Below are 26457 nucleotides of genomic sequence, written 5' to 3'. Positions count from 1 at the left end.
CGGATGATGTCTTTGTCATTTTCCACCAGATCCCGCAGGACTGGATCTTTGAAGTCAAACCTCTTTCCGAATATGATGGCAGAAATGATATTTGAAGCTGCGTAGGTGATGATCATTGTGTTGTCAAAGGCTTTGCCTGAGAGGAAAGACAAGAGTACTTTAGAAACCATACCCAAGTAAGGTTGATTTAAGTCAGTAAAAAAAAGTTACCTTTATGTTTTTCAAACTCTTCAATCAGGTTGTAACACTCCTCAGTGATTTTCTCCTCAATGAGTCTCTTGCCCATCCCAAAATCTTTCAAAGTTGTTAAGGTAAAGCGCCTCATTTCCTTCCAGCCACCACCATTGGAGAATACTATGCCTGTAAGCAAGCGGCAAGTTTGTTTTACAATAGAAAACACGTTTTTAGTGTAGTTTCATTTCAATTACTGTATCTCTTTCTGCCTGAAATCATGTTCCTGCCACTTCTCCCTATCCTTTTACTGTCTTGTGGATCTTTCTGGCTCAGGTGTACTTTTCTGGGTGTCAGGCCGAGGCTAACAAACAATGATCTGCCAAGCAACATGTCTGGGTAAACTCGGCGTACCACACTGATTTGCAAAAAATTAAGTGTTATGCATCATCTTCATGCATGTAAGATTTGTTCAATATTCATCCATCTATCCATTTTCTACCGCTTGTCCCTCTCGGGGTCGCGGGGGGTGCTGGAGCCTATCCCAGCTGCATTTGGGCGGAAGGCGGTGTACACCCTGGACAAGTCGCCACCTCATCACAGGGCCAACACAGATAGACAGACAACGTTCACACTCACATTCCCACACTAGGGCCAATTTAGTGTTGCCAATCAATGCCGGACAATAATCAGAGGCAGGTGAAACAAGTCAGCAACCATTGGTAACCAAAACACACAAACTCAAGGGTGCTGAAAACAAAACTGAGGGAGTCAAAACCAAATAACCCATGATCTGGGCAACAGATCATAACACGGACAGGACAAAAGAAAACATAAATAGTGCATTTTTTCAATGTTTGTATTTTTTTGTTGACAAAACGTGTTTCAATGCCAATACAACTTTTTCTACAATACCATTTTTTTTTTACCCGACACCGAATGTTACTGGCAGTGTTTTGCATTAACAGCAGCAGGCTGTTCTGAAAACATCCCCCGAGGACACCTCAATGATGGACGCTTTTGACCTCCCTCAACGACACCTGGAGTCGAACTTTTGCTTGCATGCACAACGGCCCCAGGCCTATGGGCACTGCATCAACACACCCAAGACAATGGGCATACACACACACACACCCAACCCACGCCTTCACGACCACTTGATTCCCCTTCGGGGTGATGGACGGCTGGCAGCACTTCATAGCAACAGTCGACCTCCAGGGTCCCAACTCCCCCCCTCTGTTGCGAGTTGTCGTGATTATATGTAACATGTTTATGTGTGCATGGCATGGAGGTTTTTTTCCCACTCCAGACTAGGCCCCCTTAGGAGCCCAGTCTCGATTGTATTTTTTTACTCATCTTCTTCCCCAGCGTTTTACCTTTTTCCCATCTTTTACGGGGCGCTTTTAGCGACCCATCAGCGATCCTGTTCTTTAACCCTGTACACTATTTGTTTGTCTAATCTTGAACGGGTTTGTGCTGAAAAGATAGTTTCGTTGTACTTATGCAATGACAATAAAGTCCTATCCTTTGGCTCCATAGTGGGCCATTAACGGACTACATCAATAAATCAAAGTTTACTTATACAGCCCTTAATCACAATGTCTCAAAGGGCTGCAGAAGCCAGATCCCACATTAGGGCAAGAAAAAAACCTCAACCCAATGGGAACAACATTACGTGAAACCCTGGAAGGGACTGTAGATGTGTAAAAAGGCTATTTTGCAATGTTAACACTTATTTTCTTTTGTCGGAGTAACCAAAAATGGTGTGAAACTCAAATTTAAAATTTGAATAATACAACTAAATTAGATTTTAAATGAACTGAGATAACTCAAAATAGATTGAACTTGGACTAAAGAAAACACATAAACATAAAAAGGGACTGAAACGTTTAACCATTGTATTGTATTATATGTTATGTATATGTATGTCCATGCATTGTTTCAAATAATAAGACAGCAGTTCAAATTTGGTCTGTGGGTTTTTACAGGACTTAAAGGCAAACGTTGATCCAGCTGTTAAACTTAGTCGCCCACAGCAAAATATTCCCTTTATTTTTCTACTACTCTGCAATTATCACTTTTGGGTGTTACACAAATACTCATGTTTCCCATACATTCAATTAACTTATAGCAGACCGCCAAAATGTTTTAGTTGTTATTATTTTGCAAAACAGGAAGGTTTGAGCAACAGGTTGTATTTATGGGTTATACTTGTATAGCGCTTTTCTACCTTCAAGGTACTCAAAGCGCTTTGTCACTATTTCCACATTCACCCATTCACACACACACATTCACACACTGATGGCGGGAGCTGCCATGCAAGGCCCTAACCACGACCCATCAGGAGCAAGGGTGAAGTGTCTTGCTCAAGGACACAACGAACGTGACGAGGTTGGTAGAAGGTGGGGATTGAACCAGGAACCCTCAGGTTGCTGGCACGGCCACTCTCCCAACGGCGCCACGCCGTCCCCGAACTAGTATTAGGGGACTAGTATTAACTAGTCAACACACACAGTATATTAAGTGCAGAGAGTAGCAGACTGGCCTGGCAGTACAAAGTTTTATTCATTTTTCATATTCCAGTTTAGTGACTGTGCCTATAAGTGCAAAATAGCTGCATAATGTTAATTTTGTTGCGTTAAAACTCATTTGTTAAACGTTTGTAAAAGGTTTAAAACGATTGGATTGTAATTTTTGGCAATTGTGTGTAAGCATTGAGCTAGTGTCATAAGAGTCAAGTGAAGTGAAGTGAATTATATTTATATAGCGCTTTTCTCTATTGAATCAAAACGCTTTACATACCTGAAATACATACATGAAACCCAATATCTAAGTTACATTTAAACCAGTGTGGGTGGCACTGGGAGCAGGTGGGTAAAGTGTCTTGCCCAAGGACACAACGGCATTGACTAGGATGGCGGAAGCGGGAATCGAGCCTGGAACCCTCAAGTTGCTGGCACGGCCACTCTACCAACCGAGCTATGCCGCCCCCAAGCGTTGTCCTGTGTGGTTGTATTGCTTTTTTCAGTTTAAACCAAATGTTATTGTTGATCTAACATTCCTACACGTACAGTACAGGCCAAACCTTTGGACACGTCACCTACTTAACAAAAATAGGTGAAATAACTGCACATGTTTTATATTCTAGTTTCTTCAAAATAGCCATCCTTTGCTCTGATTACTGCTTTGCACACTCGTGGTATTCTCTCGATGAGCTTCAATTAGGGATGTCCGATAATATCGGGCTGACGATATTATCGGCCGATAAATGCTTTAAAATGTAATATCGGAAATTATAGGTATCGGTTTTTAAAAGTAAAATGTTTGACGTTTTTAAACGTCGCTGTGTACACGGACGTAAAGAGAGGTGCAGAGAGCCAATAAACCTTTAAGGCACTTCCTTTACGTGCATGCCATCCCAGTCACATAATATGTACCGGCTTTACTCATTACGAATTAATGCAAGACATACTTGTTCAATAGCCATACAGGTCACACTGAGGGTGGCCGTACAAACAACTTTAACACTGTTACAAATATGCGCCACACTGTGAACCCACACCAAACAAGAATGACAAACACATTTCGGGAGAACATCCGCACCGTAACACAACAGAACAAATACCCAGAATCCCTTGTAGTACTAACTCTTCCGGGACGCTACAATAAACACGCCCTACCTCAACCCCATCCCACCTCAACCTCCTCATAGTCTCTCTCAGGGAGAGCATGTCCCAAATTCCAAGCTGCTGTTTGGATAGATAGATAGTACTTTATTGATTCCTTCAGGAGAGATAGAATTTAAAAAGTAAAAAGTAAATAATGGGGGTATAAATGCAAACAGAATAGAAAAATATTACAATAATAAAAATAAAAAGCAACAATGACAATAAAAATATAACAATAAAATAAGAAAATAACAAGAGAAACTAGGCAGTAGTGACCCTGTTGTGAAAAAGTGTTGCACTGTTATTGTTTTGAGGCATGTTAAAAATGTTTTAAAAAAGCACTTTGTGACTTCAATAATAAATATGGCAGTGCCATGTTGTCATTTTTTTTCCATAACTTGAGTTGATTTATTTTGGAAAACCTTGTTACATTGTTTAATGCATCCAGCGGGGCATCACAACAAAATTAGGCATAATAATGTGTAAACTGTATATATCGGTTTCGGTAATTAAGAGTTGGACAATATCGGAATATGGGATATCGGTAAAAAAGCCATTATCAGACATCTCTAGCTTCAATGGTTTTCATTTCACAGGTGTCATAGTTTATTTGCCTTCAGTGATAAACTACAATGTAAATAGTCATGAAAATAAAGAAAACCCATTGAAATGAGAAGGTGTGTCCAAACCTTTGGCCTGTACTGTATGTGCACTTTGTGTATATTAATGTACTTTTCCTTTGTGTGCTTAGTTTTACAACTTCATTATGGAGGTTATCAAGAAAAAACTTTCATCTTTAAAGGACTGTTTGCTTATCTGCCCAATTACATTCCAACATTCAGGGAGGGCAGAGTAATACATGTAAAGAGGCCGAGGGTGTACAAAGTGCAGCCTGATATAATAAGCAGCAACAATTGAAAAAAACAGCAAAATTATTTAGTGTAACAAGAAAAATATACGTTGATACAAAAAATGATGAAGATTTGTATACCTTAGAAGCCTTTTTTCAATTACCGGTATGCGAATTGAACAATTACATCATATTGAGTCCCCGTCATAACCATATTGAGCCATGCTCCTGATGCCACAAAAAGAATGCAAATCTTTCGGAACCACTGAATACACACAACATGTTTATCGGACTGTCATAATACATTGTAACTAGCAACATGCGGACAACAATTCTATTAGCACTACAATATTTATAGTGTGTTATGAACCTTGACAGCTTGGAGAAACTGCTTCTGGGCAGCTTTTTAGTTGGTGACCCAGCATGTTTTAGAGACAGAAGAAATATTTACCATGGCCTTTGGTAAAATCGTGGAATAAAGGGGTGATTTCTCTCTCCCCAAACTCCTCAGCATGGTTGATGAGAGCCTGTCTGACAGCCTTGCTTCCAGCCAAGACCACCACTTTTTTGAGTCCGAAGTAGATGGTAAACACCGGTCCGTACCTTTTAGACAGCTAAACAAATCAGGGTTAGGTTGATGCAACACGTGCACTTAAACATCAGTATGAAAAACAACAACGACTCACCTTAAAAAGAGACTTATCAACCTTCTCAAGATCCAACTGATGCAGGTTACCAAGCAAAGGAAGACGTCTGGGCCCAGGAGGACGCTTCTGTTTATCTTGGAAAGTCCAACTTGAGTACAAAAGATAGACGGCCAGCAAGCCTGCAAGAAGCCCCAACCAGGAGGCCAAAGCAGGAGCCTGCAGGAGCTCTTCAAACATGCTGTGTCAGGGCACGCACCTTCACAAACACACTTGCTGCACACGCTCAGTGGCTCTCTATAAAAGCTGAGGAGGATCTGTTCCTCCAATCACACTCCAGTGGGCGTCAACAAAATAAATCCCTTCAAATAAAGGATACAAAGTTCATAGAGGCAATTAAGGTGATCAACACCTTGAAGTCACTCTGTACTACTTGACAAAAGTGCATTGTTTGGATTCTCTACAAATAAAACAATGAATAAAAATACTGGTCAAATTTAATTTCTTGAGTGGCAAAAAAACAACATATTCCCCCACATTTTAATCAATGTTTATGTTGTGTACGGCGGGGGTGTAGACGGCACAGACACAAAGGGGGCGTAGTTAAGCTCTAGATTTAATATATATATTCCCAATATATATAATAACCAAACACTAATATAACAAAACTACAGAATGGAGTGTGACGAATCCAAAGTGTGTGTGTGAGACTATGTGTGGAGATTAGCTGTTGTGTGTTACCGAGAAAGTTGAGCGAGAGGCGGAAGTCCCGGAGGGGAAAGTGTTACGGCTCAGACCCCTGCCTGCCATGCGCACCTTGGGACACGCCCACGGCCGCGCAAACCCAGGGACGCGCCGCGCGCGTCTCCGCCCTGCAGCAGCCGCCAGCTGCAATCACTCACCGGTTATCTGCGCACCTGTTACTGATGAGGGTGTGCCGGATAAAGGCAGGGTGGACCCAAGGATCGGCGCGGGAACTTAGTTTTCTCATGGTGTACCGTAAGCGTCAAGCTTTATGCTCTCTCGTCTTGTTTCCCTCTCCGTGGCTTACTTGTCCCTTGTTTCTCCCGTGTCCCCCGCAGAATTCCCTCCGTCGCCTTGGAAGTGAGCTGTGCGCCTCACTTCTCTGGACCCCTCTGGATTCTGACTGCATCCCTTGATCCTCGACCCCCCACTTTGGACTCGGACTTCTTGACGCCCCTCTCAGCCCCACGGACCCCCGCTTGTATCCCGGATCACCTGTCTGCCCCCTGGACTTCCTCGTATCTCGTTCAACACTTGGTAACACACATTCCAGTTAAATACTACACGTAGCCTTACACCATACACACTCTTGTATTCTAGTTCACACTCCATTTCCTTAGTTTAGTTGTATTGTTTAGTATTATTATATATATATATATATATATATATATATATTGTCCATATATATATATAATAAATATTTGTATATACCTCCCCCTGGTGTATGTTTGCCGTCACCTCCCCTTAGTAAATACAACAGAAAGGCAGTCTCGAATGTCCGTGAGGCAAGCAGGAAGTCATGGGCTATAGCGGGGCGTAGGAGGTCCATGTCCAAGAGGCAGTCCGGGAAGCAGAGGAACAAGGAATGACGAGACACACAACACGTCAAGTTGGGGCGACAAGGAGGACACGAGACAATCAATAACACGGGGAAGAAAAACACAGAGAGCAAAGTGTGCATATAGCAGGGTTAGTCAGCTTACGGTGCACGAGCAGATGGTTACCTTCTGGCGCCGGATAGCAGGTTGAGATGGCTTATGAAGGCAGGACCTATCATCAACCACAGGTGCGCTGATTGCAGGTGATTGATTGCAGCTGCCGGCTGCAGCAGGACTGACACGCGCCTGGCGCGCTCCTGGAAGTGCTCTAATCGGAGTGCACAGATGAGTGCGCATTGGCATGCGCCCGGACCGTGACAGTTTATTTAGAAACAATTTAACATGTTTTTAGAATTTGTGTCCAAAATGTGGCTCTCTGGCCATTTGAGATCCGCAACTTTAGTTTTATTTGCCCCAAAGTTAAACCAACAATTATACAGCAAAAATGTAACACAAAGTTTTATTTAATGGAAAAAAAGCAGACATTTAAAAGTTAAAAAGTTTAAGTACCAATGACTGTCACACACACACACTAGGTGTGGCGAAATTATTCTCTGCATTTGACTCATCACCCTTGATCACCCCCCTGGGAGGTTAGGGGAGCAGTGAGCAGCAGCAGTGGCCGTGGCTGGGAATCATTTTTGGTGATTTAACTTCCAATTCCAACCCTTTGATGCTGACTGTCAAGCAGGGAGGTAATGGGTCCCCTCTCTGTCAGGTTATGTGGCCTACCACTTCCTATGCTGAGTTGCTGTTGTTCCCAAACTCTTCCATTTTCTTATAATAAAGCCGACAGTTGACTTTGGAATATTTAGGAGCGAGGAAATTTCAGGACTGGATTTGTTGCACAGGTGGCATCCCTTGACAGTTCCACGCTGGAAATCACTGAGCTCCTGAGAGCGGCCCATTCTTTCACAAATGTTTGTATAAACAGTCTCTGTGCCTAAGTGCTTGATTTTATACACCTGTGACCGGGCCAAGTGATTAGCACACCTGATTCTGATCATTTGGATGGGTGGCCAAATACTTTTTGGCAATGTAGTAGTATCTATTTGAGAAGACATGATTAATACAATCAATGTCCAATGTTTCTTCTCATATTGCATATTGTTACTCACCGAGAGTAACGTTTTACGTAACGCATGTGTGACGTATAACGTGGTATATAAGATGAATGACCTCAGTGAGTTAATTCTTATCACCTCTTCCACACATACACATAACACGAGAAGAAAAAATTGGCTAAAGAGCACATAAACTCAAAAGCACAAGCTAAAGTATAACGGGTAAAGGCCCAAATATCTGGAATAAACTTGACAGTCCAATCACACAATCTACTTCATTGAGAAAATGTAAAAAAAAAACTTTTGAAACATGAATTATTGCAACATTATACCTAGGGTTGCAAGGGGGTGGAAAGTTTCCGGAAATTTACCACGGGAAGTTAAGCTCGGGAAGTTTGAAAATATTGACATAGAAATATCGTTTTGGGGGGGTTACCCACATATGCGGTCCTCTCCAAGGTTTCTCATAGTCATTCACATCGACGTCCCACTGGGGTGAGTTTTCCTTGCCCGTATGTGGGCTCTGTACCGAGGATGTCGTTGTGGCTTGTACAGCCCTTTGAGACACTTGTGATTTAGGGCTATATAAATAAACATTGATTGATTGATTTATATAGTATTTGCTAGTTGAACTTTACAGTTCACAAAAAAGGTAAATTCGGATCTCTAACATTGTTAGCATAAACGAATGGGATTTAACATAGAGACAATTAGCATCACGGCCAACGGAGAATTATTTTCGGTTCATTATGAGACTGTGGTGGTACATAAACCTAGCTAGCTAGAGATATTGGCCCCAAAATCGTTTAACAAGTACAGGAACAGCTAGCTAGCTTGAGTGGAAGTCTGCTGGGGTAGTCTACAGTCATACAGTAACAAGCAATTACACCTCTATTAAACTTAAATACCATAGATCAAATATATTTACCCCAGTAATATCATCAAAACTTACCTGACTGGATGAAGTCCTTGGGCTCAAATACTAGTGTGGCCTCAATAGCCCTGCTGTAGTGTGTAGCATGATGGAAGAATGCACTGCACATGCGATGGAGGAATGCACTGTGCAGGGTTGAAATTCTACTGAATTTGCATTAAATCAGGTTGTTTTAGCTAATAATCATGCTGCAAGATCTAGCATGTTGCATTCAATATTTATTCCCATTAATTTCCCATTAATTCCCGTTAATTCCCATATATTCCCGTTAATTCCAATGGAAAGTTTCCAACTTTGAATATTCCCGGAATTTTGCAACCCTAACTATACAACACCATGAACCCCAAAGGATGAAAAAGCAATACCAGTCATTCAAAGCAATATATGTATTATTGTTTGTTTATTGTAACATTAATTAATGAACATATGTCATTATAGTATGCATACTGAAATAGATATGCATAATATTGGCAAATTACAATTTACTAGGAAATGAATTCAGAGTACACATTGAAACTGTAAGGATGTGTGAATGTATGAAATTATTTAGGAAATGTTTTAGCATGTAAGCATGTAAAAATTTTATTAATGTTGTACCTTATTATAAATAATAATAAATGATAAATGGGTTATACTTGTATAGCGCTTTTCTACCTTCAAGGTACTCAAAACGCTTTGACAGTATTTCCACATTCACCCATTCACACACACATTCACACACTGATGGTGGGAGCTGCCATGCAAGGCGCTAACCAGCAGCCATCAGGAGCAAGGGTGAAGTGTCTTGCCCAAGGACACAACAGACGTGACTAGGATGGTAGAAGGTGGGGATTGAACCCCAGTAACCAGCAACCCTCCGATTGCTGGCACGGCCACTCCCGCTTATAAGCTATTACAGCTTCCTGGGAGTTTACCTTTTACAAAGCACTTACAAATCATATTAAAATGGTTAAGTGTATGGACTTTTATAATGTTTGGTAAATAAAGAGAGATGAAATGAGATGAGGTTGTTTTTTTTTGTTTGTTCAACACCCAAAATGATTTATACACTTTTGTCAGTATCCAAAATACAAACACATACAATTTTGTCTTGGAAAGTTTATGGTTATAATTGCATTTTGTGTTATTTTGTTTGACTTTAATGGAGTGTAAATTGTAGTATGTTATGTATTATGTAAACATTGTATATGTATCGTACAAGACATCTGTAACACAAATACAAATACATTTTCTAATAACAAAAGAGTAAGTATAAGTAACAGTGTGGATTATTTGAAAGTCATTCAAAATGTCATATTTCTTTGCAGTCTTTTGATATTTTGGCCCATTATAATGTTAATAATGTCAATCATTGATCCTACATTCACAAACTCAGTGCAAAGGTATGAGACACTCCTAATACTTTTATCCAAACAACTCCTTCTCAGTAGCGACTCACAGCACACAACTGGTGTGGTAGAGGACAGAGTGTAAAGCCCACCGATGGTGTCAAATCCAGCTGGTCTTCCGACATCCCGGGTGCAGGGGTGAATCGAAAGCATTGGAGGAGGTGTGTGAAGAAGAGGAAGAGCTCCATCCGGGCCAGACCTTCCCCAATGCAAGCCCTGCGGCCTGCAAAGAGAATCTCGGTGAGTCTAAAACAAAATGGTTTATGGTTTGAGTTAATTTCGAACATGCATACAATTACAACATGATACATCATGATACATGATACAACATGATACATCACAATTTCCAGTTCCTCTTTTCAACATGTTCAAAAAGGAGTAGGAAGAGGCGGAGGTTATTCAATACTACCCCTTTTCCATTACATAGCACATCCATTCCTGTTCTCAATTTATTCACAATATACTCCATAAATAATAAAAATGTAACAAATAAATAAATACATAATGGTGAAGTAAGTTGTATTTCAAATAGTGAGATGAATAAGTGTATCAATAATGTTGGGAACTCGCATGGCTGCAGTTATTGTGACCACAAGATGCAGGAACCAGGAGAACGGGGATCAGGTAAGAGGATTTTAACATAATGAAACAGAAGGAAGCAGTCGTGCACGTAGGTTCTAAACATAAAGTCAATCCTCGAGCACTGTGGAGCGCGCGAAACAGGCATAAATAGAAACATGCTGATTGGCAGCGCAGGTGAGGGGTGAAACAGCGCTCAGCGCGACAAGCAGGAAATACAACCAAAATAAGAGCACTGATAGAAAATAAACACAAAACAAGAAAGCACAAAAAGAAATGAACTGACAGATCGTCACAGGAACCCTCCCCCCGTTTAGGGACAGATTCCAGATGTCCCCTGGAAACAAAACAGAAAAATTTCAAAAGTCAAGGAAGGGCGGAGGGAGGACTTGGCGGTGGGTCGCCAGGCCAAGTGTCCCCGCAGCCAGGGAGGGTGAGTCAGGTGGCGGTGATGCATTGAACGCCGCTGCATTTGGCGATGCTGACAGCGTCATGAGCAGATCAGCTGTCGACAAGGAAGATGGTGGTGGCGTGCGGAGTCCCACCGGTGACGAGGAAGATGGCGGAACCGTGGGAAAGCTCGCCAGAGAGGATTATATCGTCGTGAGCGGAGACGGCGACAACGGGAATGACAGCGGCGTGTGCTGCCCAGCAACGCTGCCGGTAGCAGCCCCTACCTCCACTAGGCGGCTGCCAGACGCCGTCCATTATTGGGAGAAGAAGCTCCTGGTTGTCAGTGTGCCCTGGTGCAAAAACCAGGGACGGCGGAAGGGGGCTAGGAGGAGAGACAACGACACGTCCCACGCCGAGTCCCAACAGGAGGCCAGGAAGGACATCGAGCCTTCGCTGGACTGGCAAGAAGAGCAAGTGCTGGCGGCTGAGCCGGTGTTGGTCGACGTGGCGCCGCGACTGGCGGTCGACACTGTGCTGGGACCGGCGTTTGATGCGGTGTAGGAACCGGTGGTCTACGTGGTGCCGGCACAGGAGATCACCGTGGAGCCGGTACAGGAGGTCGCACAGCAGGAGACGGACAGGATGGCGGCGGTGGCCGAGCCGGGGGGAGCACAGGTGGCGATGGCCGAGCCGGGCAGAAAGCCGGAACCGGTGGCCGAGGCGGAGGGAGAAGGTCCGAGCCTGCTGTGGGCGGGCACCGCACAAACCTTGCTTTCAAGTCCTCAAAGAATTGTGCGGTCCAGAAGTGTCGCCGACAGGGATCCCTGCGAGGTCACAGTCTGGCTCGAGGATTATTTGGGAACATGGCTGCAGTTGTTGAGCCCCAAGATGTAGGAAATAGAACCAAAATAAGAGCACTGATAGAAAATAAACACAAAACCAGGAAGCACAAACAGAAATGAAGTGACAGATCGTCACAAATAAGTTCAGAATGTTTTATCATGGTTCTTCTTCTTTGTATATTGTTAACACTTTGAGTTTGAACAGTTTTTTAAAAATTGGATTTCTTTGCTTAATCCATTCCGTCCGGGTGGCAGGGCTCTCCCTTAGAGATAGGGTGAGAAGCTCTGTGTTTCGGGAGGAGCTCAAAGTAACGCAGCTGCTCCTCCACATCGAGAGAAACCAGATGAGGTGGTTCGGGCATCTGGTCAGGATGCCAACCGAACGCCTCCCTAGGGAGGTGTTTAGGGCACGTCCGACTGGTAGGAGGCTACGGGGAAGACCCAGGACACGTTGGGAGGACTATGTCTCCCGGCTGGCCTGGGAAGGCCTCGGGATCCCCTGGGAAGAGCTGGACGAAGTGGCTGGAGAGAGGGAAGTCTGGGCTTTCCTGCTTAGGCTGCTGACCCCATGACCCGACTTCGGATAAGCAGAAGAAGATGGACGGATGGATGACATACGAACACCAACCAATCATGGATTTTCTCCGTATGTATGGATGTTTTCATGTTTCAACCCAATTTTTGGCCTGGATTCGTATTCCATTTTTTCTCTTTGCAGTTTGTAGCTTTGATGTAAGCGACTTAGCTACATGGGTCTAAAGGTACCTAAGCGACTTGTTACAAAAGTAGCTAAGCTCTTCCCAAGCTACTGGAAAATGTAGTTAAGATACGTAGCTTAGCTACATGTAGCTTGTTACTGCACATCACTGACAATAAATTTCTTGAAAAAGAAAGAAAGAGAGGTTGTACCTGCAGAGAAAGGCAAGAAAGCATCCCTCCTGATGAATTTACCCTCCTCGTCCAGGAAGTGGGAAGGGTTGAAGGTGTTTGGTGTCTCCCACTCACTCTCATCAAAGAGGACAGATGTCAGCAGAGGGAGCACAGTGGTCCCCTTGGTGCACCAAGTGACAAAAAACATTATTATTATTATTTTTTTACTTGATTGGGATCCTTTATTTACGGAGCAGCGGCTGACCTTTCCAATGAAGTATCCCTGGAAGGTGACGTCTCTGCTGGTGCTGTGAGGGATGGATGTGGGGGCAATGTTGGCGAACCTCTGTGTCTCGTGGATGACAGCATCGATGTAAGGCAGGTTCCTCCTGTCCTCCATTGTGATCTGACGGTCTCCCACCACCCTACTAAGCTCCTCCTGGACCCGATCTGCAGGAAATAGACCACTGATAGTAATGCCACTCTACCACTACTCTCTCATGCAATATTATCATGATGTGCACCTTGTATTTGAGGGTACTTGGCCATTAAAAGTAGACTCCAGCGAAGAGTGTTTGCTGATGTGTCCGTTCCAGCGCCAAACAAATCCATCATGCTGTTGGTCAAGTTTTCATCATGGTAGTGCACCCTCTGAGCATCAGACTCCTAACAATAGAAAACATATATTTTTTACGTGCACGGTTGCATTAAGGAGAGGTGAAAATGTAAACACAATGACATCTTACCTCCAGACTCAGCTTACGTGTGCAGAAAGCATCGACAAAGCACCGACATATGTCAGGATTGAAAGTGTCCCTTTGTTTGTTTATTATGTGCAATAAATGCTGCTTGAAATCCTCCACGTTCTTGGTTAAATCCCTCCAGTTTTTAAGCCAAGGACCCAGCTTCGGAAACACATTGTAGATCTGTCATGGAATAAAATGGACATGATTTATTTTGGTGAGCTATACAAATATCACTTTTGTTAAAAAAACAATGACAAATAAGTGAATATATACTGTCCATATCCACTAAATACAAGTGTTGCCTTTTTAAAAAAATGTTTATTAAGATATAAATAATTAAATTACATTTGTTTGTACTTTTTTACAAAACGTATCTTGTATGTTGATTTTTTTTTCAACTTTTATCACAGTTAAACAAACGTTTTAAAATTACTTTAGAATATAAAACTATTATTTACATCCAATTTTTTATACTTTTATTTTGTTCGCAAACATTACAATGTGTCGTCGAAAAGTTTTTTAAATTATTATTGCAGTCTATAAATTGAATGTAAATGTGTTTAATTGAATAAGAAAGACAGTAGTCCAATACAAGGTGTACTAAAATGCAGTGGCGGGCCGTGAGTTTTTTCTTGCCTTGATGTGGGATCTGTGCCGAGGATGTCGTTGTGGCTTGTGCAGCCCTTTGAGACACTCGTGATTTAGGGCTATATAAGTAAACTTTGATTGATTGATGATTGAGTGATGTTTACTTAGTCCGACTTTAATAAATACCTTTTCAAAACACAATCATTTATGTCGCCACATGTCCACGGCTTGAAAAGTATATGTACAGAAACACACTTGCGCACTGCTGGGCATTGAATAACCTCAATGTGTCACTAGTGTACAAAACAGGCTATTTTTTTGGCACATTTAAAAATCAATAAACCCACATCGAACGAGGTACTGTCAAAACTAAAATAATTGTAAAAAACATATTGAATGTGAAAAAATATATTTGAACTCACAATTTGTAACAGCCATTTGATGCCGTATAAGCCATTGGTACCGTTTGAAGTTGGTTGATTCGAGTGGAAATGGAAGCCAAACCATTTCACCGCCAGAACAGCTTAACGGGTTTCCATGGTCGGCCAACCTCATCTCACAAGATCTATCCATCCATCCATCTTCAACCGCTTATCCGGAATCTGGTCGCGGGGGCAACAGCTCCAGCAGAGACCCTCAGATTTCCTTCTCCAGAGCAACATTAGCGACTTCCTCGTGGGGAATCCCGAAGCGTTCCCAGGCCAGAGAGGAGATGGAATCTCCCCATCTGGTCCTTGGCCTACCACGGGGTCTCCTCCCAGTGGGACGTGCAACGAGGACCTCGCTAGGGAGACGCTCGTGAGGCATCCGCACGAGATGCCCGAACCACCTAAGCTGGCTCCTTTCCAAGCGAAGGAGCAGCGGCTCTACTCTGAGTCTCTCTCGGGTGACTGAACTTCTCACCCTATCTCTAAGGGAGATGCCAGCCACCCTTCTGAGGAAACTCATTTCGGCCGCTTGTATCCGCAATCTTATTCTTTCAGTCATGACCCACACTTCATGACCATAGGTGAGAGTAGGAATGTAGATAGCTCGGTAGACCGAGAGCTTTGCCTTCTGGCTCAGCTCTCGTTTCGTCACAACAGTGCGGCAGAGAGACTGCAATACTGCCCCAGCTGCTCCGATTCTCCGGCTGATTTTCACAAGATCTAGTTTCTCTTTAAATATCCTTCTTGAAAATGGCCTTGCAAATATATATCTGCCACCTAATCAACGTTTTGTTTTCCTTCTTTGTTGGTTAAATAAGGAAGTACCGCTGATTCCTCCGCTGGCCGGGTGGTGCTCCGGTGCCACTTTCGGCTTTCAAAACTTGTGATTGGATACTTGGGAGTGACAAGTGAGTATCCACTCACAGTCACGTTCAACGTAAGGCCACCTAGATGGGCTACTGTCAACAACTCGTGATGTGATCGGCTATCGCGACTGTCTTTTAACTGAAGGTCCTCTGTTCGTTTACACCGCACAAACCCCTCTAATGTTGATTCAGAGGGCCTCCGGCAGAATTCATAGAGCGCTGGCAACAAGCTAGCTGAATTCTGATTGGATAAAAGCTCTAACTTAAAAACAACAACACTGCAGCCTAATATGACATGAAGAGAATATGATGAATGCTTTTGTATATTTACGAAAAGTAAATTAAAAATAAAATTAACTTTTATTAATTTATGATCATGATTTATGGTAGGCCAGCAAAGAAGGCCTTGCTGGCCCTGACGGCACAACCTCTAAAACGTACACAGAAATAACAGTTAAACACCTGTAATGTATATTTTCTAAATAACACTAATTTTAAGCTTTTTTTTTTAGATATAGATTTTTTTGATAAAAACATCCTAACTATAATTTCTTTAACTAATTTCTTATATTATCTTACTTCTAGTTTTTTTTATTCTATGGTAGGCTGCTTTGTTCTTGATCCATCCACCTTGTATAAATTATTTTAATTTCATTATTGCTGTGTGTTTTTTATAAGTATATCTATTTTGCATTTACATGTTCAATATTTTAAATTATGATACGGGGGACTACAAATGGAAGTGAACAACTACACTGCAAAAACTGAAATCTAATTAAGATTAAATATCTCAAATAAGGGTTATATTTGTTTATTTTCTGTCTGATAAGACAATTCTTCTCACTAAGCAGATTTTATGTTAGAGTGTTTTACTTGTTTTAAAGGTTTTGGTCCTAAATGATCTCAGTAAGATATTACAGCTTGTTGCTGAGATTTTATGACCTATATTGAGTAAAACATGCTTGAAACTAGAATATCAACTGTTGCAAAGCTGTGTCATCAACACTCACAAGTATAAAACTACTTTTTTAAAGTAATAATTTCTTACTTCAAGCATGAAAAAAAGATCATGATACCGAGCGGATATCATTATGTCAAGATAATGGCACTAGCATTTACTTAATTTAAGAATATTTTTCCAAATATTGACGAAAAAGGTCTCTTTGTTTTTCTACCAAGAAAAGTGCACTTGTTATTAGTGAGAATATACTTATTTTAAGGTATTTTTGGGTTCATTGAGGTTAGCTAATTTGACTTGTTTTGGAAAGTCTTGACAAGCCGAATTTTCTTGTTCTAATGGCAGATAATTTTGCTTAGTTCAAATAAAATACCCCTCATTTTTGTATTTTTATTTCTTGTTTTTGAACACTGACTTTTTGCAGTGTATGCTATATAATATGTCTCATTTTCAGTCTGTACAGTATAGCTTTCATTATTATTATCATTAATGTGCAGTGTCCTAAATAAATAACAAAATTCTTCTTAAATTTGGTTGACTTGTCTATTCTCAATGACACAATATTTGTGCCAATAGGAAAGGAGTATGTTGCCTTTGTGACCTGCAGTTAACCAATCACGGCTTTGGGTCACCTCTAAGCCACCTTGAGTCATTACAAACGTAACATTGTATGTAAAAAGTGTATATTTTGACACTGTTGAGTTCCCCAGAAGATGGTCCGAGACACTTCCACTTGCTTAAAGGCCTACTGAAAGCCACTACTACCGACCACGCAGTCTGATAGTTTATATATCAATGATGAAATCTTAACATTGCAACACATGCCAATACGGCCGGGTTAACTTATAAAGTGACATTTTAAATCTCCCGGGAAATATCCGGCTGAAACGTCGCGGTATGATGACGTATGCGCGTGACGAAGTCAGAGTAACGGAAGTTATGGTACCCTGTAGAATCCTATACAAAAAGCTCTGTTTTCATTTCATAATTCCACAGTATTCTGGACATCTTTTGCAATTTTTTTAATGAACAATGAAGGCTGCAAAGAAGACAGTTGTAGGTGGGATCAGTGTAGCAACACAACCAGGAGGACTTTGTTGGAGCGCTAGCTGCGCTAGCCGCGCTAGCTGTGCTAGCCGTGCTAGCCGCCGACCTCACCTTGACTTCCTACGTCTCCGGGCCGCCAAACGCATCGGGTGAAGTCCTTCGTCCTTCTGCCGATCGCTGGAACGCAGGTGAGCACGGGTGTTGATGAGCAAATGAGGGCTGGCTGGCGTACGTGGAGAGCTGATGTTTTTAGCATAGCTCTGTGCAGTCCGGTTGCTAAGTTAGCTTCAATGGCGTCGTTAGCACAGCATTGTTAACCTTCGCCAGCCTGCAAAGCATTAACCGTGTATTTACATGTCCACAGTTTAATAGTATTGTTGATTTTCTATCTATCCTTCCAGTCAGGGGTTTATTTCTTTTGTTTCTATATGCAGTTAAAGCAAGATGCTATCACGTTAGCTCGTAGCTAAAGCATTTCGCCGATGTATTGTCGTGGAGATAAATGGCACTGAATGTCCATTTTGCGTTCTCGACTCTCATTTTCAAGAGGATATAGTATCCGAGGTGGTTTAAAATACAAATCTGTGATCTACAATAGAAAAAGGAGAGTGTGGAATCCAATGAGCCAGCTTGTACCTAAGTTACGGTCAGAGCGAAAAAAAATACGTCCATCACTGCCTCTCAAGTCATTCACTGTAACGTTCCTCATCTACGAATCTTTCATCCTCGCTGAAATTAATGGGGTAATCATCACTTTCTCGGTCCGAATCTCTCTCGCTCCATTGTAAACAACGGGGAATTGTGAGGAAACCTAGCTCCTGTGACGTCACGCTACTTCCGGTACAGGCAAGGCTTTTTTTTATCAGCGAGCAAAAGTTGCGAACTTTATCGTCGATTTTCTCTACTAAATCCTTTCAGCAAAAATATGGCAATATCGCGAAATGATCAAGTATGACACATAGAATGGATCTGCTGTTCCCGTTTAAATTTTAAAAAATAATTTCAGTAGGCCTTTAAAGGAAGTTGTCATTTTTTGTATTGCCCAGTGTGTTTGTTGTGCTGTCATTTTTGTGTTTGCAACATTATTGTAGTTTATTATGTAAGCAACTTGAAGTCATCACATCTCAAAAGTGTGATTAATCTGATTTTAAAAATTAATAATTTGACTGCACAAACTTTAATAATACAGTTGTTGGGTTATTTTGCTATAAATGTGTTGCCTACTTTATAATGATTTTGAAGTTTGAATTTATCTACCGTAATGTCCGGACTATAAGGTGCACTTAAATTCCTTTTTTTTGTTCTCAAAACTCGACAGTGCGCCTTAAAAGCCGGTGGGCCTAATGTAAGGAATAAGTTTGGTTGAGCTTACCCACCTCGAAGCTATTTTATTTGGTACATGGTGTAATGATAACTGTGACCAGTAGATGGCAGTCAAACATAAGAGATAAGTGTAGGCTGCACTATGATGGGTCTCAAGTAAACAACACCAACATTTTAAATGTTCCATTGAAAATATTGATAATTATTACAAACTTGAAAAATCTATCAAAATGTTTTAGTACAACTTTGGTAAGCTATGAAGCCGCACCGCTTGAAGGATTGTCAGCGCGTTAAACATGCGAGTGTTATTATGGTGTGTATATAAGGTAAGACATATCTGCCGTTTTGTTTCGCAATATTATGTAAAACCAACTATTCTTACCTTCCGGTACCTGCTGATCTGTATTTGGGATCTGTATAAGTCCTGACAATTTGCCCGTGTCTGCCTTTGTAGTAGATAAGCTTCTTCGTTTTCTCTATCTTCTTGTTATGGGACAATCATCCTCCGCTGTTGCAATTTCTAATATAAAGTAGTGTAAAGTTCTCACGGTGTAGTGAGTTAACATTATTCACCCAAGGAACTTTAGTTATTAGAGAGTTCCGGTTGGACGGTTTTTCACGGGACACATTTGTGTCCTTCTTGTTGTTTCCGGATGAGGAGATGCCGGGGAAAAGACGATGTCAAAGGTGAGCCACGTAAATAAGACCGCCCACAAAACGGCGCATCCTGAAGCGACTGTCAGAAAGCGGCTTGAAGATGATCTGTAAAACATCATCTATGCAACATTTTGACCAAAGAACCACCATTACATGTTATGTAGACCACTAGGAAGTGTTTTACATTTAGAAAAAAAAACAATTATAATATGACTCCTTTAATGCGCCTAATATATGAAAAAAGATAAAAAATAGACCATTCATCGGCAGTGCGCCTTATAATCCTGTGCACCCTACGATCCGGAAAATACAGTACTTGTTTGCTGTGCTTTCTGTCATCATAACACGCTATGGTGGCTTTTTCATTGATTTTAACTTAATAATAATAAAATCACCTATTTTTGTATGAACTTGTATTTTGTATCAACACCTAATGCCTTGGTGCAATAAACGTGTGTGTCATTTGGAACAGTAACAGTAAACTATTTACTTTAGTGAATAGTGGGGTTTGGTGGTAGCAGGGGTGTATTTTGTAGCGTCCCGGAAGAGTTAGTACAGCAAAGGGTTCTGGGTATTTGTGCTGTTGTGTTTATGTTGTGTTACGGTGCGGATGTTCTCCCGAAATGTGTTTTTCATTCTTGTTTGGTGTGGATTCACAGTGTGGCGTATATTTCTAACAGTGTTAAAGTTGTTTATATAAACACCTTCGTTCGATAATGAAGGTTGCCTCAGCTCAAAGCCTGAGCCCCGACATTAATGAACTAGCATCCAAGAAAAGATGGCAGGTATCTGGCTTGGGCACATCAGATTAGATAAGTGTGTTGCAAACTGAGCAGTTTAATGTCCTGAATGGTTGGTTTATTCATTGTTATTTCATTTTCAAATTTATTAGCCTGTGGAAAAAGTTAATGTTGATATTTACCTCAGAAAGCTGCAAATAGAAAAGAGGCATTCAATTTTTATTTAAATTGTATTTGATATGTCATTGATATTTTTTAATTATTATTATTATTATTTGAAACTCGATTTTGCATGTCACTATGAAGTTATATAAGCTTTGCTTGTTCAATATTCAATGCAAAACTTGTTTGAGTCCCTATTAAAAGGTTCATTTGTTCAACCTTTGTTCAGTTTTAAATTTTAGCCCACTCTGTATTTGAGTTTGACACCCCTGATATAAGGGAATGCAATGCAACTGACACATGTTTTTAGGCCTTATAAGTACACAATGTGTTGATGGAGTACCAAAAGGGAAACTGATGCAACCAGACGGATGATTTCTTTGTCATGTTCCACCATGTATCGGAGGACTGGATCTTTGAAGTCAAACCTCTTTCCGAATAGGATGGCAGAAATGATATTTGAAACTGCATAGGTGATGATCGTTGTGTTGTCAAAGGCTTTGCCTGAGAGGAAAGACAGAATGCTTTAGAAACAATAACTTAAACATGTAGATTTAAGTCAATAAAAAGTCACCTTCATGTTTTTCAAACTCTTCAATCAGGTAGTGACACTCCTCAGTGATTTTCTCCTCACTGAGTCTCTTGCCCATCCCAAAATCTCTCAGAGTCATTAAGGTAAAACGCCTCATTTCCTTCCAGCCATCACCATTGGAGAATACAATGCCTGTAAGCGAGTGGGAGAAAAAAAGTTTTTATTGTAATTTCATGTCATGTACTGTATCGGTTTTTGCCGGATTTCCTGTGCGTGACCCTGTCCTTTTTCCGTCTTGTGGATTTCTCTGTCCCAAGTGTACTTTTCTGGGTGTGGGGCCGAGGATCACAAACAGTGATCTGGGTAAACTTGGCGCATCACACTGATTTGCAAAAATACTCTTCGGTGGGCCTGGAGACGGCGCCATCCTCTTCGGTGGGCCTGCAGACGGCGCCATCTTCTTCGGTGGGTCTGCAGACGCAGCCTTCCACCCAGGTGGGCCTGCGGTGGCCGCCATCCACCCCGGTGGGCCTGCTCACGGCAACGGTGCAGCTGCCTGCTGATCCGGCTCCTCCCACGACGACATCGTCATCGGCGGGCCGTCCCACGGCGTCGCCAGCTTCCTCGTCTCCGGCGGTGCACCCCACTGCGTTGCTAGCGTCTCCAGCATCGTCACGGAGGCGACGATGCTGGAGACGCTAGCAACGCAGCAATGCTTGTTGTTGTGGGACGTGTACCTTTAAATCCAGAATATCCAGAAGATGTCCCAAAAAGAGTCCTCACGGTCTATCCGCCGAGGGTCACAAACAGTGATCTGGGTAAACTTAGCGCATCACACTGAATTGCAAAAAACCCTCTTCGGTGGGCCTGCAGACGGCGCCATCCTCTTCGGTGGGCCTGCAGACGGCGCCATCTTCTTTGGTGGGCCTGCTGGAGACGCCGCCTTCCACCTCCGTGACGATGCTGTTGGCAGGAGCTCTGTGCTCTTGTGTCATGCTTTTGTGTTCCCGATGTTTCCCTCTTGTTTTCATGTATTTGTTTTTTTGGCCTTTTGGTTCTGGACCCTTTGGGACTGCGTGACAAGGGGTGGCACTTTCGTGACTGCTGCGGTGCTTTTTTGTGAAATTCTGGATCTGCCTCCCGGGACCCTTTTGGCCATAGAGACCAGCTGCTGGGTCTCTGCCACGCCAGAGTCCGTTTGGAGAGACTGGAGGAGATACGGATGAAGAGACAGGGCTGCGGAGCTGGCGCTGGGCGCCAGGACGGACAAGCTTCACAGTGTCTTGGCTGAATGAGCAGGCATCGGACACCTCGGTCTCCTTAGACGCATCCTCGCTCATCCATGCGGACTGGACACTGGCCGAGAGTTGGTGGGCGGCCGAGGGTGGAGTCGTCTCTCTTGGTTGCTTTGTTGGGTCTGCTCCTGTCTCTGGCCATGCTCCCCCCACCCCAGCAGACGATGGCGTTTTGTTGTTGTTTTACTTTTGTGGCTGTGTGTAGAAGTGGCTGGTTGCATCAGCTCTACTCTTTTAATGTCCTTTGTGTTATTTGATGTTTCCCTCACACACAAGTTTATGTGTGCTATGGCTATGAGTTGTTTTTTTTCCTTTGGCCTCAGTCTGGACCCCTTCTCCAGGGGCCCAGGCTTAGACTGAATATCTTTTTTTCTCATCTCCCCCTCCCCAGTGTTTACCTGTTTCTCACTTTTTTTGTAAGGGGCGCCAGAAGTTGGCAGACCCGTCAGCGATCCTGTTCTGTCTCCCTGTAATGTTTGTCTGATCTTGAATGGGATTGTGCTGAAAATCTTAATTTCCCCTCTGGGATTATTAAAGTATTCCCGATTCTGATTCTGATTGTCAGTTCTCATGGTAAAGTGAGTGTCTAAAAAAACGCTATACAAGTTGAATCCACTATTATTATGATTATTAATCCACAACCTCAAGTTGGATTTTTTTATCGCTAGCTAAAAGGACCAGTTTACTTGTCTGCCAAACTGCATTCCCACATTCAGGGAGGGCCGAATAATAAATGTTAATAAATTAGGGGTGTACAAAGTGCTGCCTGTTTTATACTGTAGTAATAAAATAGGCAGCACCAATTGTAAAACACAGCAAAACGATAAAATGTAACAAGATAAATATGGTTGATACAAAAAAATTTAAAGTTGTATATTCTTTTTAGCCTTTTTTATATTATATTTTTATTTTAAATTATTTTATAATAATAAATAAAAAAGGTTAATAAATTAGGGGTGTACAAAGTGCAGCCTGTTTTATACTGTAGTAATAAAATAGGCAGCACCAATTGTAAAACACAGCAAAACGATATAATGTAACAAGGAAGATATGGGTTGATACAAAAAAATTAAAAGTTGTATATTCTTTTTAGTAGGGATGTCCGATAATATCGGACCGACGATATTATCGGCCGATAAATGCTTTAAAATGTAATATTGGAAATTATCGGTATCGGTTTCAAAAAGTAAAATGTATGACTTTTTAAAACGCCACTGTGTACACGGACGTAGGGAGAAGTACAGAGCGCCAATAAACCTTAAAGGCACTGCCTTTGCATGCCGGCCCAGTCACATAATATCTATGGCTTTTCACACACTCACATGTGAATGCGAGGCATACTTGATCAACAGCCATACAGGTCACACTGAGGGTGGCAGTATAAACGACTTTAACACTGTTACAAATATGCGCCACACTGTGAACCCACACCAAACAAGAATGACAAACACATATCGGGTGAACATCCGCACCGTAACACAACATAAACACAACAGAACAAATACCCAGAACCCCTTGCAGCACTAACTCTTCCGGGACGCTACAATATACACCCCTGCTACTCCCTACCAAGAACCCCGCTCACCTCAACCTCCTAGAGCTCTCTCAGGGAGAGCATGTCCCAAATTCCAAGCTGCTGTTTTGAGGCATGTTAAAAAAAATAATGCACTTTGTGACTTCAATAATAAATATGGCAGTTGGCACTTTTTTCCATAACTTGAGTTGAAGTTGTTCTCTTATTTTGGAAAACCTTGTTACATTGTTTAATGCATCCAGCGGGGCATCACAACAAAATTAAGCATAATAATGTGTTAATTCCACAACTGTATATATCGGTATCGGTTGATGTCGGTATCGGTAATTAAGAGCTGGGCATTATTGGAATATCGGACATCTCTACTTTTTAGCCTTTTTTATATTATATTATTATCACCATTTATGCAATTTGAAAAAAGGCGTCCTATTAGGCCCCCACTATATCGCTGAACACACTCCCGCAGCCAAAAATAGATCTGTGGGACACTGAATACACAAGAATTATGTAACGGGCTGTCATAAACAATTGTAACTACCAACATGCACAAAGAGCAATTCTCATGCCGCAAAATGTTATTTTGATTAGTTATGAGTCTTGCCAGCTACGAGATAATGCTCATTTTAGTTGGTGAAATATTTACCATGCCCTTTGGTTAAATCGTGGAATAAAGGGCTTGTTTCTCTCTCCCCAAACTCCTCGGCATGGTTGATTAGAGCCTGTCTGACAGTCTTGCTTCCAGCCAGGACCACCACCTTTTTCAGTCCGAAGTAGACGGTAAACACCGGTCCGTACCTTTTAGACAGCTAAACAAATCAGGGTTAGGTCCATGCAACGCATGCAATTAAACATCAGTATGAAAAACAAGAATGACTCACGTTAAAAATTGACTTATCAAGCCTCTGAAGGTCCAACTGATGCAGGTTACCAATCAAAGGAAGACGTCTGGGCCCAGGAGGATGCTTCTGTTTATCTTGGAAAGTCCAACTTGAGTACAAAAGATAGACGGCCAGCAAGCCTGCAAGAAGCCCCAACCAGGAGGCCAAAGCAGGAGCCTGCAGGAGCTCTTCAAACATGCTGTGTCAGGGCACGCACCTTCACAAACACACTTGCTGCACACGCTCAGTGGCTCTCTATAAAAGCTGAGGAGGATCTGTTCCTCCAATCACACTCCAGTGGGCGTGTTGAAACAGTCTCGTCAACAGAACAAATCAATTCAAATAAAAAATACAAAGTTCATAGAGGCATGTAAGGGGTTAAACATCTTTTACTCACTCTGTATTACTTGACAACGGTGCATTGTTTGGATTCTCTACACAGAACACCAACTTTCAGGTTGAAAGTTCATTTTTAGGGGAGGGAAAAACCCAACATATTTCCCCTACTTCTGAATGTATGTGTATTTATCAACAATTAAACGTGTTTTTAGGATTTCAGAAAAAAAAAAATTAATCACTGCACACAATGCATGAATACATTATGCATAGTACTTTTGGTATTATGGTTGTCACGGCGCATGCGCAATCCCGCACGCCCCTGCTCACTCTTCCCGCATCGCAGCCACACGCCTGCAAGGCTGCAGGCAATCACCAATCAACGCACCTGGGTCTGATGAGGACTGACTGCATAAAGACAAGCAGACCCGAAGATCCAGTGCCGGAATGTAGTTAACTCTCCGTAGTAAGCATCCCGTCTCTGGCTTCCCTCCGCGTACTTGCTCTCTCTGTGCTTCCCTTGTGCCCATGTCTTATGTTCTCTGTGTTCCCCGCAGTGTTCCCTCTGTCTCCCGTGATTGAGCCGTGCGCCTCGACTTCCCACTGGATTCTGGACTGCCTCCCTCGATCTTCGACCCCTGCTTGGACGCGGACATCGTTGCCTCTTTCCAGCCCCCGACCTCTCGCTTGCCCACGGACTGCCTTCTCGCCTTGCTCCTTTGGTCTGGCGAAGGATTCATCCAACACGCACTTACAACAAACTCTGGTAACATTTACATTGTTAATTCTACACATCGTCTTGCACCAGTCACGTTTAGTAGCATACACACGCCAACATATCATCAGCATCAGTTTCAATAAACCTATTGAACTGATCTCTGCCGGTGTGTCGTCTTCTTCCCCCGCTGTACGTAACGGTCTTATCTTACTCGTTAACTCAGTATAAGGCAGGCTGTCCAAAATGGCTATTTGGTATCTGCAACTGTAATTGTATTGGCCCACAATTAAACAAACAATTATACCACAAAATGATAAAACAAAGGGCTGTTTTAATGGGAAAAAAATCTAAAATTTTAAGATCAATAACTAATGATAATAAACTTTGTCACCTAAAACGACAAGCGAACAACGACATTGTTATTATAAATACAGATATTTTTGTAACGGTACAGTGGAGAAGGAGACGGCCCGGAGGCAGGGACGTCGTTTAGCTTGTAGCGTGTTTATTAATATACAAGAATGATGTGTGTGATTAATCCAAATATATATAGTGTCAGGTTCAAACACTGATGACATCTATTAAACAAGACAAGAAGCAAAGAATCAAACATAGACAGAATTA

General features: G+C 42.1%; 2 protein-coding genes across 3 annotated transcripts in view; both read right to left on the bottom strand.

Annotated features, from left to right (window-relative positions):
• The window catches only part of LOC133642802 (cytochrome P450 2K1-like), a 12750-nt gene extending 7058 nt beyond the window's left edge, over positions 1–5692 (bottom strand). The window contains exons 1-4 of the mRNA XM_062037192.1: positions 5376–5692; positions 5141–5303; positions 211–360; positions 1–136 (exon numbers count right to left, since the gene is read on the bottom strand). The exon at positions 1–136 is cut by the window's left edge and continues 25 nt beyond it. Of these exons, the coding sequence (XP_061893176.1) occupies positions 1–136; positions 211–360; positions 5141–5303; positions 5376–5573 (647 nt within the window). The 5' untranslated portion in view covers positions 5574–5692. The remainder of the gene's footprint in view (positions 137–210; positions 361–5140; positions 5304–5375) is intronic.
• A 3954-nt stretch (positions 5693–9646) lies between these two features.
• LOC133642801 (cytochrome P450 2K1-like) lies at positions 9647–24996 on the bottom strand. 2 transcript variants are annotated; one of them, XM_062037191.1, is made up of 9 exons: positions 24780–24996; positions 24545–24707; positions 21115–21264; positions 20884–21044; positions 13772–13951; positions 13550–13691; positions 13291–13475; positions 13107–13206; positions 9647–10564 (listed from the first exon to the last, which is right to left on the bottom strand). In XM_062037191.1, exons 1-9 carry the CDS (start codon positions 24975–24977, stop codon positions 10377–10379), a joined length of 1467 nt encoding a protein of 488 aa, XP_061893175.1. In that variant the 5' UTR covers positions 24978–24996; the 3' UTR covers positions 9647–10376. The 2 variants fall into 2 exon arrangements, with proteins under 2 accessions (XP_061893175.1, XP_061893174.1); XM_062037190.1 differs by having other exon boundaries at positions 9648–10564; positions 13065–13206.
• Positions 24997–26457: the final 1461 nt, after the last annotated feature.

The sequence above is a fragment of the Entelurus aequoreus genome, linkage group LG25 (genome assembly GCF_033978785.1).
Source record: "Entelurus aequoreus isolate RoL-2023_Sb linkage group LG25, RoL_Eaeq_v1.1, whole genome shotgun sequence".
Lineage (NCBI taxonomy): Eukaryota > Metazoa > Chordata > Actinopteri > Syngnathiformes > Syngnathidae > Entelurus > Entelurus aequoreus.
This window is presented reverse-complemented; position numbering and strand designations above follow the sequence as displayed.

Excerpts from the sequence above, each read along its gene's own strand:
- LOC133642801 (XM_062037190.1), bottom strand. The coding sequence starts at position 24,977 with ATGTTTGAAGAGCTCCTGCAGGCTCCTGCTTTGGCCTCCTGGTTGGGG. Across the intron at positions 24,708-24,779 it reads TTGATAAGTCAATTTTTAAC|CTGTCTAAAAGGTACGGACC; the intron begins GTGAGTCATTCT and ends TGATTTGTTTAG. Across the intron at positions 21,045-21,114 it reads AGAGTTTGAAAAACATGAAG|GCAAAGCCTTTGACAACACA; the intron begins GTGACTTTTTAT and ends CTTTCCTCTCAG.